General features: G+C 43.6%; 1 protein-coding gene across 1 annotated transcript; it reads right to left on the reverse strand.

Moving 5' to 3' along the window:
* Positions 1–2529: 2529 nt before the first annotated feature.
* On the reverse strand, positions 2530–14597 carry LOC310793761 (uncharacterized protein). The gene is made up of 4 exons (XM_083655648.1): positions 14063–14597; positions 5861–5961; positions 5104–5224; positions 2530–4002 (listed from the first exon to the last, which is right to left on the reverse strand). The coding sequence occupies exons 1-4, from the start codon at positions 14373–14375 to the stop codon at positions 3206–3208; spliced, it is 1332 nt and encodes a 443-aa protein (XP_083511774.1). The 5' UTR covers positions 14376–14597; the 3' UTR covers positions 2530–3205.
* Between the last annotated feature and the right edge of the window lie 5430 nt (positions 14598–20027).

A 20027-nucleotide genomic window follows, 5' to 3' on the forward strand; every position in this document is an offset into this window, starting at 1 on the left:
TTCCTCTGAAACCTTCACTTGACCCTAACCATCTGTAGATGTTCTCACAGGGAAGTTTAAGTTTGTAAGAAGTCTATCAAAACCCATATAGTCCATATAGTCCTTCAAAAAGCCACTTCATCTCAGCATTTTTTTATTTCTTTGAAAAATCGTGTTTTAATCCCTTGTAGGCCTTGTTGGTCATTTTCCAAGAGCTTGGCTTCAGTCCCACTTGACTTGGTCCGTACTTGACTGACCAAGTACTAACAAAATACTAATATGAACAATAATCTCTCAGTGACCAAAATACTGGAGCTATATGCTTTCTTAGCATGTGAGAGAACACTTCTGGCTCTTGTCCTGTGACTTGAACTTAATTTTTCTGAGAACTGGTTTCTAACCAATTCCATGGATTAAAATTGCTAACCGCATATGAAAGCTAGTAACTTTCTGTTCCCATTCATAAACCTATGTGTAAATACAACCTTGTATTTACACTTCAAGTGAGTCAAACCAGGTTTGACTCACATTATGAGTCAAGACTAGGTTTATGAGTCACAGGAAGTGTAAATACAATCGGAACTTCCGAGTGTATTTACACTTCCTGTTCGTCTCTCAAGCCAGACGGTCTCTTCTACATAAGGTGAATATGTGCAGTGTTTCATGGGCAACTTAACAGGAAGGACTCTCAGGACATCTGAATACAGTTGCCTCAAAAACAGGTTAGTAGGGCTAATGTACTGTAGCATGTAGCATGTAGCATGCTTTCTAAACCAATAAGAGTTGGGTAAGAGAACGTCCGGCCAGGTTACAGTCACACTGCCCTAATAAAGTACCACAAGTCACGCTACTTTAACATTAACGGTGCTCGTATCTCTAGAATATTCTGACCAAGAATGTGTTTTTATTCAAACCAAACACTGAAACAACTCATTCCACTTAGGTTGAAGGAGAGCTCATCAGTGGAAGATCCTGTCGTGGTTGGAATGAAAACCCTTCGGTCTCTGGGGTCACGGGGTCACGATGGCACTCAAAGGAAAATTCTGTTTTTTACAACCTGGACCTTATTTCCAACTTGAATTATGATTTTAAAGTGTGGTGTGATATCCACGCACTGAAACGATCATATGCTTTGAGCTGCGACTTGGAAACGAGGAATACGGAGCATGTGAAATGCTTGTATTTACGTCCTGTAAATAGCTTATTTTCTGAGACACAGCGGCTCATATCCTTATTATAGCATAGAGACGATGAGAAAGTGAACAATGTATTTACCTCGGTGCAGCGTGCTCAACTCAGCCTGCTGTGTTTGCTGTCCGTCACATTAGAGATAGCAGCTCCTGTAAATAAATACAGGTGGCCATCAAATTCAAATGCATCGTCCATAATCTCAAAATCAGATATTATCAGCTGTGTTTAGCATGCTAGCTGTGTTTAGCATGCTAGCTGTGTTTAGCATGCTAGGCTACAGATCTGTCTCTCTGAACAGTGAGTTGAAAGCACATCCAGGGACTTGCAAGGGCGACTTGAGCGCTCAGAGCAGTCGATCTGTAGCATAGCATGGTAAACACAGCTAGCATGGTAAACACCGCTGATAATATCTGATTTTGAGATTATGGACGTTGCATTTAAATTCGATGTCCACCCGTATTTATTTGAGCTGGAATAACGTCAGTTGGAGACAAACTGAGGGGGGGAACAGGAGCAGCTATCTCTAATGTGACGGACAGCAAACACAGCAGGCTGAGTTGAGCACGCTGCACCAAGGTAAATACATTGTTCACTTTCTCATCGTCTCTATGATATAATAAGGATATGAGCCGCTGTGTGTCAGAAAATAAGCTAGTTACAGGACGTAAAGAGATGCATTTCACATACCCCGTTTTCCTCATTTCCAGGTGGCAGCTCAAAGCATATGATTGTTGCATGGATATCAAACCACACTTAAAATCATGATTAAAGTTGGAAATAAGGTCCAGGTTGTAAAAAAAAAACTGAATTCTCCTGAAAAGCACCACTTGAGATGATTAGGCTGTAAATGAAATGATGTGACTTTGTAATAGTGTAAAAACCCCACGATCCAGACCAGGAGTACGTGGTGTAAAGACCTAAAGACCTGCTGCAACTTCAGAATTGAACCAAAAGTTGCAACAGAACTGAAAACCCATAAGATAGAGTCAAATGAAAGAACACAATTTGTGTGCCACGACAAGCAACCACAACAGGTGCCTGGTCAGAAGTTTTCAGAGAGACAGCTTAAGTCACTGCAGTGTATTTTACCAGTACTTGCCTCCAAATAGCTACAACAGTTTCTCCATTTAAATACTGAATATATGAGCGACTTTTTAAAAGGTAACGTAAATGGGAGTAACTACCGGTACTTCATTTTTATCAGTAATTAAAACCAACAGTGCCCCCCCACCCCCGCCCTAACATTTCTGTTCAGCAGAAAACCATTTTCACGCTGTTGATACCGAGGCAAAGTATCAAACTTTGGCCAATCCCAAAGAAGCAGTAGGAGCCATTTTACTGAACATAAACTTCAACCCTAAGTTTCAATCATGGTTCAGATAGATATATGAATACTATGCATGACAAAGACAGTTAGTATTTGAATTTAGTATTGGCAAAATTCTCAGATCCTGATACCTCGTTTTACCCTGACATCAGCCGTATGAGTGCGTTCCTATCCGTTGCTTCAAAAGTTCCTCGTGTCATTACCTTTAGAGTGAATGGATAGGGCCATATGAAATGTGTTTTATTATTATTATTTTTTTCAAATTATTTTCCATTTGAATTGAATTGAAGGGTTAGGTTTGATATTTGTGTTTCTTGAGGACTTGTCTCTCTCAGACTCCGCCTCTTCCACATGTTTCTCAAAGTGACAACCAAGTGAGTCAAAACACCCCAATCAAAAACAGATTTCTCTAGGCCTATTTTACAATTAGGAAATCATTTAGGTTAGTTACTACAATCATTAGGTCTACCTTTGATTTTGGTAATTATCAATTTCAGCCAAATTATAGAAAATTCTGCAATATCCCATGTTTTACAGTCGATTCATTTTTGATTATGTCTGTTTTTCCTGTATTGCGGAAATCATATATGGCCCTAAATGCAAGTCTATGAAGTACTGAGGTCTAGACAGCAACAGTAAAGAGTTTTTAGCATTCACAAATCATGACTCAACTGGATGACTACGCCCTAAACGAACACCACCACAAGTTCAGTTCTGTGCCCAGGTCTCCTCCTCCATACACATGTCTGGGTGGCTCTTCTGCTGGTGCATCTTCAGGTTCCTGATCCAGGCGAAGCCCCTCCCGCACAGCTGGCAGCTGTAGGGCTTCTCCCCGGTGTGGACCCTCTGGTGCTTCTTCAGGTTGCCTGCCTCCGAGAACGTCTTTCCACAGGTGGAGCAGCGGAAGGGCCTCTCCCCCGTGTGGATACGCTGGTGGATCTCCACCTTCTTGGGCCTGTTGAACGCTTTGCCGCAGTAGCTGCAGACAAACAGTCTCTGCTTGGTGGGGGCGGCGCTGCGCTGGACACCTTTGCCCGAGGGCTGTGTCAACGGGAAAGTGTCGGTCCAGCCGTTGACGCCGGAGGAGGTGGAGGGGAAGTCGGCCGCCGCCATGGAGTACGAACAAGATGGCCTCCTGCTGTCGGCCTCTTTGAAAAACTCCTCCACCAGCGAGGTGGCGCTTTTCTCGTCGACGCAAAACACGTCAAACTGCGACGTGCCGCCGTCGCTGCCGTCGTCGATGAGGTTGATGGTTTCCTGTGGTTCTAGAGGAGGGGGGGTTTGTAGCGCCGAGTCTCTGCCCTGGACAGAGGCATCGAGCTCAGACTTAAGGAGAGGAGAGGAGCCACTGACCTCCACTCCTCTGTTGCTGCTGCCGGCCTGCCGGGTCCTGGGGGCCTGGGCCTGTGGGGGGGGGAGGGGGGCGGAGGGTGACGACTGGGGGACCTGCTGCTGAAGGCTGGCTCTCACTCCTCCTCCACGAGGGCCGCTCCTCTCTACCACTCCTGCAGAGAGAGAGAGAGAGAGAGAGGGGACATGGGGGAGGGCTGTTGAAGAAATGCATAACTTCATACTGATACAATGTGCAAAGTGGTACGTCACTTCCTGCTTCAGCACTGTACCAGAGATTTCCATCCGCCATTTATTTTCCCATAGACATTCCGTAAAAGTTGTATTTCGTTGAACCAAACGGCTCAGCTAACGCTATAATCGGGAGAGACCATAGAACATTTCAGAACATTTCACTCGGACCAAAACTAAAAAACAACATCGAAAAAATATTTTCTTTAAACCCGCATTTTTTTTTACATTTAGGTCCCAGTGAAATGTTATGCGATCTCTCCTGTTTCTAAATATATCTGTACCGTTTGGTTTGAACCAGTAAAACTTATTTTTATACACATTTTACGAAATGTCTATGGGAAAATAAATGGCGGATGAAAATCTCTGGTACAGTGCTGAAGCAGGAAGTAGGCGGTCACTTTGCCTCTCTATTGGCTCATTTCCACCACATTTTACAGCCCTGCACAGCTCGTCACCACTCGGCTCTACTCGTTTCGGCCCGATGGATGTTCTGCTTTGACCACACACTCACCATCCTCTCCTATGATGGCACATCGTCTAGGTCCCCACACACACACACACACACACACACACTCACACACACACACACACACACACTCACCATCCTCTCCTATGATGGCACATCGTCTAGGTCCCCACACACACACACACACACACACTCACACACACACACACACACACACACACACACACTCACCATCCTCTCCTATGAGCGGCACATCGTCTAGGTCCCCACACACACACACACACACACACACACACACACACACACACACACACACCATCCTCTGCTATGATGGCACATCGTCTAGGTCCACACACACACACACACACACACACACACACTCACTCACACACACACACACACACACACACACTCACACACACACACACTCACCATCCTCTCCTATGATGGCACATCGTCTAGGTCCCCACACACACACACACACACTCACCATCCTCTGCTATGATGGCACATCGTCTAGGTCCACACACACACACACACACACACACACACTCACCATCCTCTCCTATGAGCGGCACATCGTCCTCTAAGTCCTGCTCTCCTGGCATGTCTGCGTCCAGCTTCTCTTCCTTCACCAGCATGGCCTCCTCCTCCTCCACCAGCTGCACATCTGGAGACTGCAGGGAAACAACATAGTGACGTTCCTTCATTCATCCTTCCTTCATTTTGTTCAGGTTTTTTTTGGAGATTATGAAAACAATATATTTTTGAAAACCTTACAGGATAACAAGTCAAGAAAATATATGATTCCATTTTTCTCAGACGTCAGTATGGCCGCCATCTTGGATTTTTTTAAATGCCGACCTTCAAACACTAGTTTCTCAATAACTCGCCTCCTAGATAAGCTAGAATCAAGATTCCAGTGGCCAAACCTACATTTTTAGGGGTGAGGAATCCATTTGTGCTAATTACATATAGTCTGTCAGCATTCTGCCAGTACTTAGCAAACTGTTGGAAAAAATGGTGTATGAGCCATCTGAAAGCCTGAATGGAGCACTGGAGTGAAGGCATGGCCACTGTCTTCATATTTCATGTCTTTAAAAAATAATTCACCGATTATTAACCGATTATGGGCGTATTAATCGAAAGTAAAATTAACTGAAAATCCACATCCCTAATTGTATGTGTGATATATATATATATATATGAAGCAGCTGGTATTTTCACATGATCTAATCTGGCCACCATCCAAACAGGTTTGGACACACCGGTCCTGCGGTGGTTCTGTGTGTGGAGCCCCTTTATACACTTACCTTATTATCCTGGATGCTGTCAGAATGGATCGTCTCGCTGGTCCCTGTGGCAGCTCCGCCAGCCCACAAACCCACATCCAGCTGTCTCGCAAACACGCCACCTAGAGGAACAAAATACAACCACAGACTATGTATCAACAAACACGCCACCTAGAGGAACAAAATACAACCACGGACTATGTATCAACAAACACGCCACCTAGAGGAACAAAATACAACCACGGACTATGTATCAACAAAGACGCCACCTAGAGGAACAAAATACAACCACGGACTATGTATCAACAAACACGCCACCTAGAGGAACAAAATACAACCACGGACTATGTATCAACAAACACGCCACCTAGAGGAACAAAATACAACCACGGACTATGTATCAACAAACACGCCACCTAGAGGAACAAAATACAACCACAGACTATGTATCAACAAACACGCCACCTAGAGGAACAAAATACAACCACGGACTATGTATCAACAAACACGCCACCTAGAGGAACAAAATACAACCACGGACTATGTATCAACATTGACACAGACTGCACATTCCAAGGTCAGCACCTACAAAAGAGAGGCTTTTCTATGTCAATACAGTGGAAGCAGATATGGGAAAAGATACACCTCATTTATATTGTTCTATATAAAACCAGGCACAAACTAAAAACAATCCTACCCAAGAAGAGAGTGATGGGGAAAGCCATGAAGAAAAAAGAAGCCATGATAAGGGACCGTTCATACGACTGAACAGCCACAATGGATGGACACTAGGGCTGGGTTACTGGGTATCCAACTATGACACTTTGTTGGCACCGAAACAAAAGCTTGGATACTAAGGCAGTAAGGCATATCGGGATATCGGGATATGTGATTGGTAACACCACTGTAAATCACTTTATGTATGCCGATGATTTGGTTATCCTGTCTCCAAGCAGTACTGGTTTCCAACAGTTGCTGAATATCTGTTCTGACTATGGAGGTCGTTTTGATGTGAAATATAATGCTAAAAAGAGTGTCACTATGATCTGCAGAACAAGAGATGATAAGGATCTCTCCTTTCCTTCTTTTTATTTGTCCGGGCAGGTGCTGGCAGTTTGCTGTCAAACTAAATATTTGGGTCATATTATAACTGATCAAATGAGTGATGATGATGACATGTACAGACAGAGGCGTGCACTGTATGCTCAAGCTAACATGCTGAGGAAGAAGTTTTATTTTTGCTCAGATGATGTAAAGGTTAACCTGTTTAGAGCCTACTGTACTCCTCTGTATACTGCCCCCCCTGTGGGTCAAGTATAAGCAGGCTAGCATTAAAAAGCTCCAGGTTGCTTATAATGACTGCCTGAGGATCCTTCTTAGGAAGCCAAGGTGTAGTAGCGCTAGTGAAATGTTTTGTGGAGCAGGAGTTAACACCTTTCATGCCCTGTTGAGAAACCTGATGTATAGGTTTATCTGTCGTCTGAATATGTCTCAGAATATGCTCATTATGTTGCTGTCTCAGCCTAATCTCAGTGACACTAGATACCTGTCTTCCATCTGGAAACACTGGTACAGTGCCTTATTGTAGTATTGTTGTTTTGCTAGTGTTCTTATTGTGTTGTTGTTTACCTTGTTTTACATGTATTGTGTGTTTTTTATTGGACCTTGTGTCTGACAATAAAGTGATGATGATGATGATAAGGCATATCGATAAGGCATATCGATAAGGCATATCGATAAGGCATATCGATAAGGCATATCGATAAGGCATATCGATAAGGCATATCGATAAGGCATATCGAAACATGCCTCGTCATTCGATGAAATGTCAAATCACACATGAGAGATGAGAGAACTCCTCTATCTTCCTTCACCTCTCCTGGCTCTCCTGTGTGGTTCTGTGGGTAAATCATGGCACTAATAATGCCAGTGTGAGCAGTTTGGATTCCCTCTGGAGCAGTCAGTAGTAGCAAGTCGAGTATTTGCACTTTTACTTGGAATTTGTGTACTGCCACGGTGCCACCACCTCTTGGACATAAGACGTGTAGTTAATCTCGGGTTAGTGTCTCCCCCCCCAAAGTCTACAGATCCCCCGCCCTGAAAGTCTATAAATCCCTCCCAAAGTCTACAGATCCCCCGAAAGTCTATAAGTCCCTCCCAAAGTCCACAGAACCCCCCGAAAGTCTATAAATCCCCCCCAAAGTCTACAGATCCCCCCGAAAGTCTATAAATCTCTCCCAAAGTCTACAGATCCCCCGAAAGTCTATAAATCCCCCCAAAGTCTGCAGATCCCCCCAAAGTCTATAAATCCCCCCTATATGAAGAACATACGGGGGGAATTCCCCCATAGTTAGCAAAATGAATTTAGGCCCTGACTGTATCACTGTAATACTTCAGAAGTTGAATTTCAAGTTCAGTATTAATAAATTTGACCTTTTTTGTCTTAGATTTGCCTTTGTGTGTTATTGCAATATAAGACTACATAATGTTATAATAGCTACACTTTATTCTGCTATATTCTGCTTTCTTAGCACACAGTGAACTGGAGTAGGTCCTGAAATCCCTCTTTGTAGAGAATCAATTCTAGCTTGTTGAATGAGGCTGGTGGGCCTGGTGGGGGGACTACAAGAGAAGATGGTGGTGAGGGGACTAGAGGGGACTACAAGAGAAGATGGTGGTGGTGAGGGGACTACAAGAGAAGATGGTGGTGAGGGGACTAGAGGGGACTCTAGTCTATTCTGGTGGAGAAGAGATGGGGCGTGAGACGGGACTGTACGTTTCGTGATCAGCAAAGCAGTCTTTATTATCATTGTTGTTATTATTATTGATAGATTATGGATGGATGGATATTATTATTATGAATTTATTGTGGTTGTTGTTATTTTATTATTATATCTCTTTTAAGAATTGTAAAGAGAAATTGGCGTGCAGTGTCACTCTGTCCACAGAAGAGAATGTCATGTCGTGGGGCTAAAGTGAGCTCAAACCTGATGTGAAAGTTTAACTCGTTGTAATGGTTCACAGAGGAAGCATCTCAGACCGATGTTAACCTCTCAGCTGAGAGTTTGGTGACCTAACGTTAAAGTCCCTGGAAACCAAAATCCACAAAAACCTTCTAACTATTAAATTGAGGGTCTTATGTGAGTAATTGTGTGCCTCAGAAAGTAGGAGACATTAGTTTCAACCCAAACCCCCAAAATCGCCACTTTTCTACCAGGTCTGGATTTCCACTTCCTCATTAAAGAGAGCGGTGCGCGCGGTGCTAAAATGAATGATCTTATCACGTCATAAGATTTAATCGATTCACACACACACTAGGGCTGTCACTTTTTATTCAAATTTAACTTCGAATGTGGGGGAGGAGGGCATGTTCGAATGTATAATTGACCTGTTCGACTTTTTTTTTTTTATTATTAACCAAAATTAACCAACTGCTGCTTGCTGGTAATGTTAATCCCATGTCAGAAAAAGTCCCCAGATTTGTCGCGTTAGTCTCTTCTGAGAAAGATTGTCTCCAGGGTCTGAAAAGTTGTCTCGAGTTGGATGCAGCCAAGTTTGTGAGGCAGTGTTGTGACTGTGAGCGTCCAAGCTAACACAGCAGTGGAGAGGAGCTGACTGACTGGACCATGACAGCTAAGGAACTGTTTTTTATATTCTTTGAATATTTTACATTATATTATATATATTTATACGATGTAACCGGCAGGCGCGGACTGCATAATCGGGCACGTCGAGCCGATGCCCGGTGGCCTGGTCTGCAAAAAAAAAAAGAGATTTTTATTAACCAAAAAACTTCTAATATATTCGAACATTTTGCGGGCAATTAAAGTTCGTTTGAACTTTATTTTGGGAAAAAGTGACAGCCCTAACACACACACAGTAGCGCTGTGCACTCGCAGCGGCAGAGTCTCTCTTCCTCTCTGTCAGTATGCGCCGAGCAACGAGCGAACACACATACACACACACACACAAACACTCCATCTCTCTTTCCTTCTCTCTCTCTCCGTTTCCCTCCCTCTCTCTCTCGCTCTGTCTCTCTCGGAGGAGACCTGCAGTCCTGCACGCACACACATGGGACATGCCCACAGAGTCAGCGGGAGAAAAGACTAAAGTCTAAAATCTAACTGATTCTCATGACTTTTGTCATGACTGTCAAACCTAAATTTATATACTTTGCGACGTTCATCATCGTTCAAATTTGGCGGGTGGCGTATTAACATAGGTTCCTGTGATGTGATGAACTCAAAATGCTAAATAATAAAACAATATTTCTGGTTTCCAGGGACTTTAAGACACATCTTGTGTGGTGACCTAACATTAATACACATCTTGTGGGTCGTGGGGAATTTAGTGGACAGCAACATGCCAAAGTCACGCCCTCTTCCAGGTTAGGCATACAAACTAAGGGATTTGATCCACCATTTATTTTCCATAGATGTTTTGTAAAATGCTTATACTTTTTTTTTACTTGGTCAAACGAAGCGATTCAGCCATATTTAGATTCAGCTATATTTAGATTCAGCTATATTTAGAATATAACATTTCACTTGACCGTCGGGGGGAATATAATCTGCTATATTTAGATTCAGCTATATTTAGATTCAGCTATATTTAGAATATAACATTTCACTCGACCGTCGGGGGGAATATAATCCGCTGTTTTATACTAGCCGACTAGCGGCGACAGTGAGACTTGTACATACTCGAACGTAACTCGGCGTGTTGGCTGCAGTACACCTCCGAAACACTAGGTGGCTTGTGGTGCACACATGTCCATTACATAATGAAGCTATCGTGTTGTTTACCAAGAACTTGCAATCATGTCGGTGGGGGGACATTTTATTGTCCCTCCATTTCAAAACTCATTCCGGTGAGCCTGTAGAAGGCTTTGCTAGATGAGGGACAAGCACTGTTAAATGAGGGAATGGCTTCCTCCTCACAACAAGTCCGTCAGAGGATATGTAAGGCAACGGCCAATCACAGCTCTCGTGCTGGTCACGTGTGTGTGTGTTCACAATCACAAGTCAAACCAATTCCGCCTGTGTCGTCCTCCAAGCTGCACGTTGCCAAGTGAAAAGGGGGAGGGGGGGGGGTGGACTTTGGAGGCATCTTTTAGACATAGAAATGCAACTGATAGAATGTGCACTGCATGTAGCGCGATACTAATGTCACGATCTGTCTGGAAAGGCAGATCGTGGAGCCATTCTAATCGTTAACGATCTAATATCGTCATATCGCCCACCCCTAATATACAGTAATGTTATGCATAACGTTAACATAAACATAACATCTTATAGAGAGGGAGAGAGAGCAGCCATCGCTAACACAGCTAAGCTAACTAGCCGATCAGAAAAGCATGTAAACAGCCGTGTGATTAGTGAGAAAGTGGGTAGTGATGTGGCGGAATAACGTGCAGACAGCTTTACTGTGTAACAACGTAGCTTGTATTCAGCCTCTGGCTAGCGCTTGACAGCCAACAACAACACTGCACTCACTTCCTAGTACCCAGCATCCCTAGCGGTTGTTATGGCAACTATCAGTATCAACATAGCGCCGCTGTCGTTCCAGGACCTTGAATTTCCAAAACATGAACTTTTCAGGAAGTAAAAAAAACCTGTTTGCTCTTAAACTACTGAACCAAATATCGTCCAAGTTGGCACATGTCTTAATTATAGTTAGTTTCCCGCTGAATGTGTCATTACTTTATAAATATCTTACCTGGATAAGCTCAAATGATGTTGTTTATATTATCAGTCCGACTTGGAAGCGCTTTCTCACGGCCAGTCAAGCGGGAGAGAGTCGCATACTCATGCACGAGCCCCCAAGCTCCAGGCCGCGGGGGCGCGCGCAGGAGCAGCAGCATTGCCCCTCGCCTCTCATGGCCGAATGGGGGCTTTCACATGGGGTGAGAAATAGTCTGACATAACGTAACGTTAACGTTACTTTATTCTCGTCAGAAAGCACTCCGATTTGCATGTTAAAACAAGTTTGCAGCCTAGGAATAACTGGAAAACATTTGATTGATATATTAACGTCAGAGGAAGCCAGGATGAGTCAAAACGATATGAGAAATACACAGCGCGTCTGCCGTGTGTCTTTTCCGGGTTTATTGTCCTGCGTGGGGGGGTACACACGGAGGTAGGGGGGGAATTTCGAGGTTTGACTGACAGATTGAGGGCGAATGGCATTACGAGATTTACTCACAAGCTCGTTTTAATGCTTTTCCATTGGTTGCATTTGTTAAAAACCACACAGAGACGTGAAGGGTGACCAATGGCATTGATTCATGACAAAAAATAAAAAAGTGAAAAAAGGCACATTCGAGGTCCTGGAACGACAGCGACGATAGTCTACATCCCTCTTCTTAATGCTGGATACTGTAGAATGGTTAACCGAGTACACAGTCTAGGTTAGGAACCATATGTATAGCAGCCACAACATATATGTATTTTAGCTTGAACTAGGGCTGGGCGATAAAACGATAGCAATATACTGTATATCACGATAGAGACGTCATCAATACAATAAAGAAATGCTTCGATAGCAAGTTGGATAGCACGGCTGCATGAAACATTGTCCCGTTAATGGAGCGTGTGATGAGTGACACGGAAACAGCCAATCATTTAACAGACAGACAAACCCTGAGTGTAATAAATAAGAGCAGTAGTCACAAAGGTGTCCTGTACCAGTGTCCCCACAGAGGTGACTGATATCTGACATCACTACAGTGTCCTGTACCAGTGTCCCCACAGAGGTGATTGATATCTGACATCACTACAGTGTCCTGTACCAGTGTCCCCACAGAGGTGACTGATATCTGACATCACTACAGTGTCCTGTACCAGTGTCTCCACAGAGGTGACTGATATTGTTCCGAAATAAAATGGTGAAGATATGTCACCTTATCACAGACAGTAAGGTTATTATCACAGACAGTGAGGTTATTATCACAGACAGTAAGGTTATTATCACAGACAGTGAGGTTATTATCACAGACAGTAAGGTTATTATCACAGACAGTGAGGTTATTATCACAGACAGTAAGGTTATTATCACAGACAGTGAGGTTATTATCAGACATGATAATAAAACTCAAAACAAACAAGGTCATCAACATACATTAAATGGTTCACAAGGGTATCCCCAACAAGGCACCCAGTGTTACACCCATTCACATTTTTTGACAAATTGTCAACGTAAAGATGAAAAAGAACTGAAGATAACCCCCCCTCCCCCATTACTAACCCCAAAAGGGGCTGATACACTATTGCACCATTTGACCTGCACAGTCTGATGGGCATACCAAAAGGCCAGGATCCTAACGATGTAACTGGGCACACCTCTTTGACTTTACATCACAAACTATTTGTGATGATTGTAGGGATCTACAATCCCCATCTTTTTAGATGGGGGAAAGTTCAGGGGGGTCCTTGCGGCTCCTCTCTACTGTGCTCTAGTCTAGGTAGGCATGCAGCCAGGGGGAGGGGCCACGTAAGCTGCACTCTGCAAGCGACCTGGGCACTTTGTTTTGGGGAAACAGCTGATACTGTGGGGAAGGTATGACGGCAAATCTTAGTGGTTTTGATACCTTGATGTTTTCAAACAGTGGTAGCAGCCCTAGATGATTGACACGGTTTAGAAGCATCAATAAAACCTTAAAAGAACTGAGGCGTTTTGCCCCATGCATTTGTTTACAATTTCTTTAAGGCATAAACACAGAGGTTAGTGCCATGATTTGCTTTCAAACCAAACTGATTGTCCGTGGAGCAGATGAACTCCTTCACTCTATCCAGCAGAATTCCTTAAAGAATATAGGATGAAGATGTTTACAACATTTTTGGAACTCGTTATGCCTGAGCAGAGCATACCACAATAATAGCAATAGCCTAATGGCAATAATAATTGGGGGGGGGGGGCGCATGTTGTCTATACTGTCTATATGTTCTCTGAGGGGAGGCTCACTCTCCCACACTTTGGAATCCCCTGAAATAGGCTAATGCTTTCGTTTAACAATTCATGAATTTGTTAAGGGGACTGCTTGGAACCCTCTCAAGCACCCATGGTGGTCCACGTACCCCTGAGGACCACTGACCTAGGTCTTTCAGTATTCATCTCAAATTACTCGAAAATTGTGCATTTACCTGTGGGGGGGGTAGGTCTACAGAGGCGGAGGAAGGCTCTGGCTCTGTGCGCAGTCTGTAAGGTTAAATATGATGCTCTTACCGGGGGAAGGCGAGGGCCCGGGCTCTGTGTGCAGTCTGTCGCTCAGGCTCAGGCTGGCCCTGACCTGCACCCTGGGTCTGCTGTTCAGGGCGCTCTCCCGGAGCCTCCTCTCGGCGTGGCCCCGGGCCATCTTCAGCTCCAGCAGATGGAGCTTCCTCTTCAGGGCCTTGTTCTCCCTCTGGCACTGAGACATGTGGAGACTCACCACCGCGTAGTCATCGTCCACCAGCTTACAGATCTCCGCCACCGCCGCGTTAGCCAGCACCTCCATGATGGAGGCCATCTGGGTCTGGAAGGCCAGGCGGTTGGACATCTTAGCTAGCTGGAACAGTTAGCTCGCTGCTAACGTTAGCTGCTCCGTCGTTTGGATACGCTCGATAACTACAGTTGATCTTCTCGTGCAGGCGTAGAGATTGTTGTTGGGTCAGATCATTACAGCAACAATGGAGGTTCAGCGGCTGTAATTGGTGGGGAAGTTCAGTTGATGAGCTACAGAGACATCGGCTATGCTAGCTAGGTAGCCTGGCTAGTGATCGCTGCCTTCTTCTTCTCTGTTGTCCGACAGTCAGCTCCACAAACCACAAACAGCCTCATTTCCGGTTGTGGAAATATTACCGTAAGTACCCGAGAGTTTGCGACCAAGGAAAATGAAAATGACACATTTAATTTTTTAATTTTTTTAATGTATTTGACTGGGACAATGGACAGTCAGAAACTGTCCCAGAATTAGCTAGGATGAAAGCTAAATTTCATCTGCAGGCCCTAGCTCCTTTCGTAACTACACACACACACACACACACACACACACACACACACACACACACACACACACACACACACACACATATATATATATATATATATATATATATATATATATATATATTGTATATATATATGCATATAGGCTACCTAGATCATCTAGGGCCTAGATGTTACAAGGACAGTCAAAAACACAATAAAACAGTTACAATCACAATGTAAATCGGGCACACGATACATATTTATACATAATACAATTCAAGTAGCCTACAAAAGCATAAAATACAACACATATGCTCAGTGGGATAGAGTGGACAGTTTCTGGTGCGCAGTTCAGAGAAAATGTTGGATTTATTTTTACTTAATTGAAGCCATTTTAAAATGTAACAAAGTACAATATGCTGTCCCTGTCAAATACATAAATGAATGAATGAATGAATGAATTGTGGAAAAGGGGCTGCAAGCAACTGAATATCAGGAAGATGCCCTAACATTTTGTACATTCAGTCTATATAGGTCCATTTTGACGTGCATCAATTACATCAACTGTCCAATTTTAATTCCAGCACATGCTTCAGTTCACATGGCTACAATTTGCATCAAATGAGCAGGAGGCACTCTTTCCATATAGGAGCAGTGCGGGGCTCAAGCTAAAGCCAGCCCAGACATGATGTGAAAGTTTAACTCGTTGTAATGGATAACAAAGATGTTAACCTCTCAGCTGACAGTTTGGTGAGTTGTGAGGAATTTAGTGGATATACATGTAGGCGAATTTGGAAGTTTGCAGTTTACAGCATCATTAGAGATATAGCATGATGCCTTGGTGATCCAGACTTCTACGCTTTCTCAAATGATAACGGATAAACATGCAATGTGTTAAAAAGCACATTAAGCAGATGTGTAGGTTTGAAGTCCTGTGTGTTGTCAGACTCTTCTCAGTGTGACAGAGGGCAGCCGCACTGAGAGGTGGATATGCTTCCAACAGCAGCAATTATGATGCTGATCCTGCACTGGAGCACAGGTAAGATCATCATCATAATCATACTTTTTTTAGTGCTCAAGGGAAAAAAGGGAATGGCTGAAAATATGCCATATTTTAAACCTATTATGTTAACAAATGTCTTGCATTTTTGGGGCCAAATTGACCCCAGCAATTTAAGCGAAACTACACAAAATGATTGTGATTGAAAATGTTACCTGAGTTTACACTTCAATATCAGTATATAGCATTAGTCAATAATGAGGAAAGAAATAACCAAAATAGTCTTTCAAAGACCTGTGACAGGAGGACCTCATTGGTAGAAAATCTTCAGGTGACAAAACTATAAAAAAAAAAAAAAACTATAAAGATCAAAGAGATCAAAGTTGCATGGGAAAGTTCCAAGTTCAGACAAAGAGAAAGAAAATGTGTAAAATGTTCATATTTCCTCTTCTAGTATACAAGGACGTTGAATATTTATTTATATCATCATGTTAAATTTGATGTACAACCAGTTTTCCCCATGAAATTAGGAAAAGACATCATAGGTATCAAGCTGAAAAAATAACATTGATCATGTTTCTGAAGATGTTAAATGTTGAATCTTTTGGGAGGACAGCAGTATGTGGAAACATCCCCTTACAAAAACATAGTCAACTTGAAGCTTATTTATTAACTTTGGCAAATGTTTACAGTAAATGTAGGCCTACTATTTCCTTTTATTTGTTACTACTTTTCGTTAGTAAAAGTATACTTGTAATTTAAGTTACATTTTCTGGTATTCTAATAAAACCATAAATACGTGATACTTTACAATGTATCATTTTCTCATCAGTTCTCCAGGCTCAAGACAGTGAACCCCCAGGTTAGTAGACATATCCTACTTCTAATGTTAAAGAGCTTCCTTCATGGAGGCTTCCTTTTATGATTAAGCCCCCTTGGCCTTTTATATTGTACATTTGCTTATATATTTATATTTATATTTATATTAAATTATTATATATTTATATTCTTATATATATATATATTTGCTGCGTCATAATTTTTTTCCTTGTTCTTATCCTTGTTTTCAGATCTGCTGTTTCACCCTAATATCAGCATCTCTTCCTCGGTGGCTGGTCTGCAGCATCTCCAGGGCTACGACTTCACCATCAGCTGCTCCATCCAGCCTCAGTACCCAGGAGGTCACTTCAGCCTCATGTTCAACCAGACCATCACCCAGACACAGCCAGCTGTCAATCACTCTGCCCACTTCCTGTTTCCCACTGCAGACCACGCCCACCAAGGCAACTACAGCTGTGTTTATCACAACTATGTTTTGAACCATAACGTCTCCTCTGAGAGCGAGGCCCTTTCTGTCACCGTCACAGGTAACCTACAATGAATATGGTTTGTCCGTTTGTAGCAGACTTCTCACTTCCAGCCTTGTGATTGCAATTGGCCTTTGTTGCGTCTGAAAGCTGACCAGGGGCCGGTTGCACAAAGCACCTTAAGTTAACAATTTCCTTAGGGTCCGAGTCAAGGTGTCCATAAAATAGAATCGGCTGTGCAAAACACCATTAAATCTTGTGCTTATGTTTTCCTTAAAATGTTTAACCTTAAGGAGATCCCACAGACACTGCCACCCCCCCCCCTCCATTATATGTCACTTTAAAGGACTTTTACTTTGCACTAGACCGCTGCAATGCTAAGTCAAATTCCTCATTTGTAATCTAATATTCAAATCAATCTGGAATCATGTGCATGCCTTTGATGTTGATTATTTAAAGCACAGTCAAAATGAATGTGCATAAAAAGTTTATACCAGCCATTCCCAACCTGTGGGGCGGGGCGCACTGGTGGACCGCGAAGGTATTGCAAGTGGGCCGCCAAATCATTTGCAAAACAGATATTTGTGAGAGGAGGTAATTCTCATTATTATGTATGAGAATGCATTTCTCCATTGCTGAATGATACCGTTATTTACTTTGTAATGAATTATTCATTAATTGGCCTATTGCAGACAGTCCCTCACTTTCAGTTTGTGATTGTTGTGTGGTGCTGATCGACAGCTCCTTTGATCCTTCAAATACAAAGTGCTCTGAGAACACATTCTCTGGCCTCTGTGCTGTTTACAGTCAGATGTGCTGCCAACAGTTTTTGGGCCATGAGTTAGAAAAGGTTGTCCACCACTGAGGACCCATATAGTGACAGTCATTTCTCTCCTCCCACATTGTGTTCTGTGGGAAATGTCACAGTTTACAAATGACAACTTATACTAACTAATTCTCTCCACTGTTTTCAGATCTGCTGCTTCACCCCAATATCAGCATCTCTTCCTCGGTAGCTGGTCTCCAACATCTCCAGGGCTACGACTTCACCATCAGCTGCTCCGCCCAGCCTCAGTACCCAGGAGGTCACTTCAGCCTCATGTTCAACCAGACCATCACCCAGACACAGCCGGCTGTCAATCACTCTGCCCACTTCCTGTTTCCCACTGCAGACCACGCCCACCAAGGGAACTACAGCTGTGTTTATCACAACTATGTTTTGAACCATAACTTCTCCTCTGAGAGCCAGCTTGTCTATCTCACTGTTGAAAGTAAGAATAAGAATAGGCCTAAGTAAAGGTTTTAAAGTCACACTATGTCCTATGACCTACATTAGATTTAGCTTTACAACTTGTAGGCTGAGAGGATCCTGTTGGCTAATGTTATATTAAAGGTGCCATATAGATAGAGTGCCTCTCCTGGGTTCTGTCTGGGCCCTCAGGAAGAGAATCCTCCATTCATATTTCCATTGACATTTCCTAAAATCTTTCTCCTATAACAAGAATGCGAAGTATGTGAGTGGGCAGAAATTGTGTCCGGCCACAGCTATGTCATATGTGACATGTCACAGCTATGTCATATGTCACAGCTATGTCATTTTACGTGCGATCGCGCTGAATCTTTCAGGAAGTGTAAAGAGCACCCTAGCAGACCTAGATTTTTTAATTAGACTGGGCCAGGCTACTGAAGTATAACCCCTTTCCCTTTTAAACCAAAATGTCAATTTTCTCATTTTTGGTTTAAAACAGAAAAACAAAGAATGGACCAATGTTTTTCTTTTTGGTTTAAAATGGGAAAACGGATTATATTTGAGTATCCCCTGACCCCCGTTTTTAAGTGGCCCACCATAAGAAAAAAATTCCACAAGTATATTTAAAAGCAATTCATGAAAAATGGATCATGGGACCTTAGAGTGATTCCTGTTTTCACTTCCTGATTGAATGCATTTCTTTTCCAGCATCTCCTCTGCCAGCTTTCCTCACCAGGTTGGTTGGCATGGTGTCTCTGACTTTGGCGATATCCAGTGCTGCCCTCTATATCCGCCATAGGGTAAATACAACCTTTCTATCCAGTGCTGCTCTCTATATCCACTATAGGGTAAATACAAGTCAAGTCAAGTTTATTTATATAGCCCTAATTCACAGGCATGTCTCAGAGGGCTTCACAGAAAGTATGTCTAGCTGATTCTAGCTAACACACAGTAACAAGAATATACAGAATAAAGATAACATTTGAACATTTGAAGAAAGCAGGAGAGTGGAGGAGGGAGGGAGAGGGAGGAGAGGGGGGAGGTGGGGAGAAAATAGGAAATGTGGAGGAGGAGAGAACAGAGGAGGAGAGATGAGGGTGCAGGGGAGGGAGAGCCAGGGTAGGGGTAGGGTCTAGGGTTGGGGGAGGGGAGGGAGTAGGATACGGGCCCGGATTAGGGCGAGGGTGGGGAGAAATGGGAAATGTGGAGGAGGAGAGAACAGAGAAGGAGAGGGTGCAGGGGAGGGAGAGCAGGGGGAATGTGAGAGGGAGGAGAGGGCAGAGAGGAGGAGAGAACAGAGAAGGAGAGGTGGGAGGGCGCAGGGGAAGGAGAGCAGCGGGAATGTGAGAGAGGGGAGAGGACAGAGAGGAGGAGAGAACAGAGAAGGAGAGGTGGAAGGGTACAGGGGAGGTAGAGTAGAAGTAGGGTCTAGAGTGGAGGGAGGGAGTAGGATACGGGCCCGGATTAGGGCGAGGGTGGGGAGAAAATGGGAAATGTGGAGGAGGAGAGAACAGAGAAGGAGAGGTGGGAGGGTGCAGGGGAAGGAGAGCAGGGGGAATGTGAGAGAGGGGGGAGGACAGAGAGTAGAGGTAGGGTCTAGGGTGGAGGGAGGGAGTAGGATACGGGCCCGGATTAGGGCGAGGGTGGGGAGAAAATGGGAAATGT

Source organism: Poromitra crassiceps, assembly GCF_964638095.1.
Source record: "Poromitra crassiceps genome assembly, chromosome: 19".
NCBI classification, from domain to species: domain Eukaryota; kingdom Metazoa; phylum Chordata; class Actinopteri; order Beryciformes; family Melamphaidae; genus Poromitra; species Poromitra crassiceps.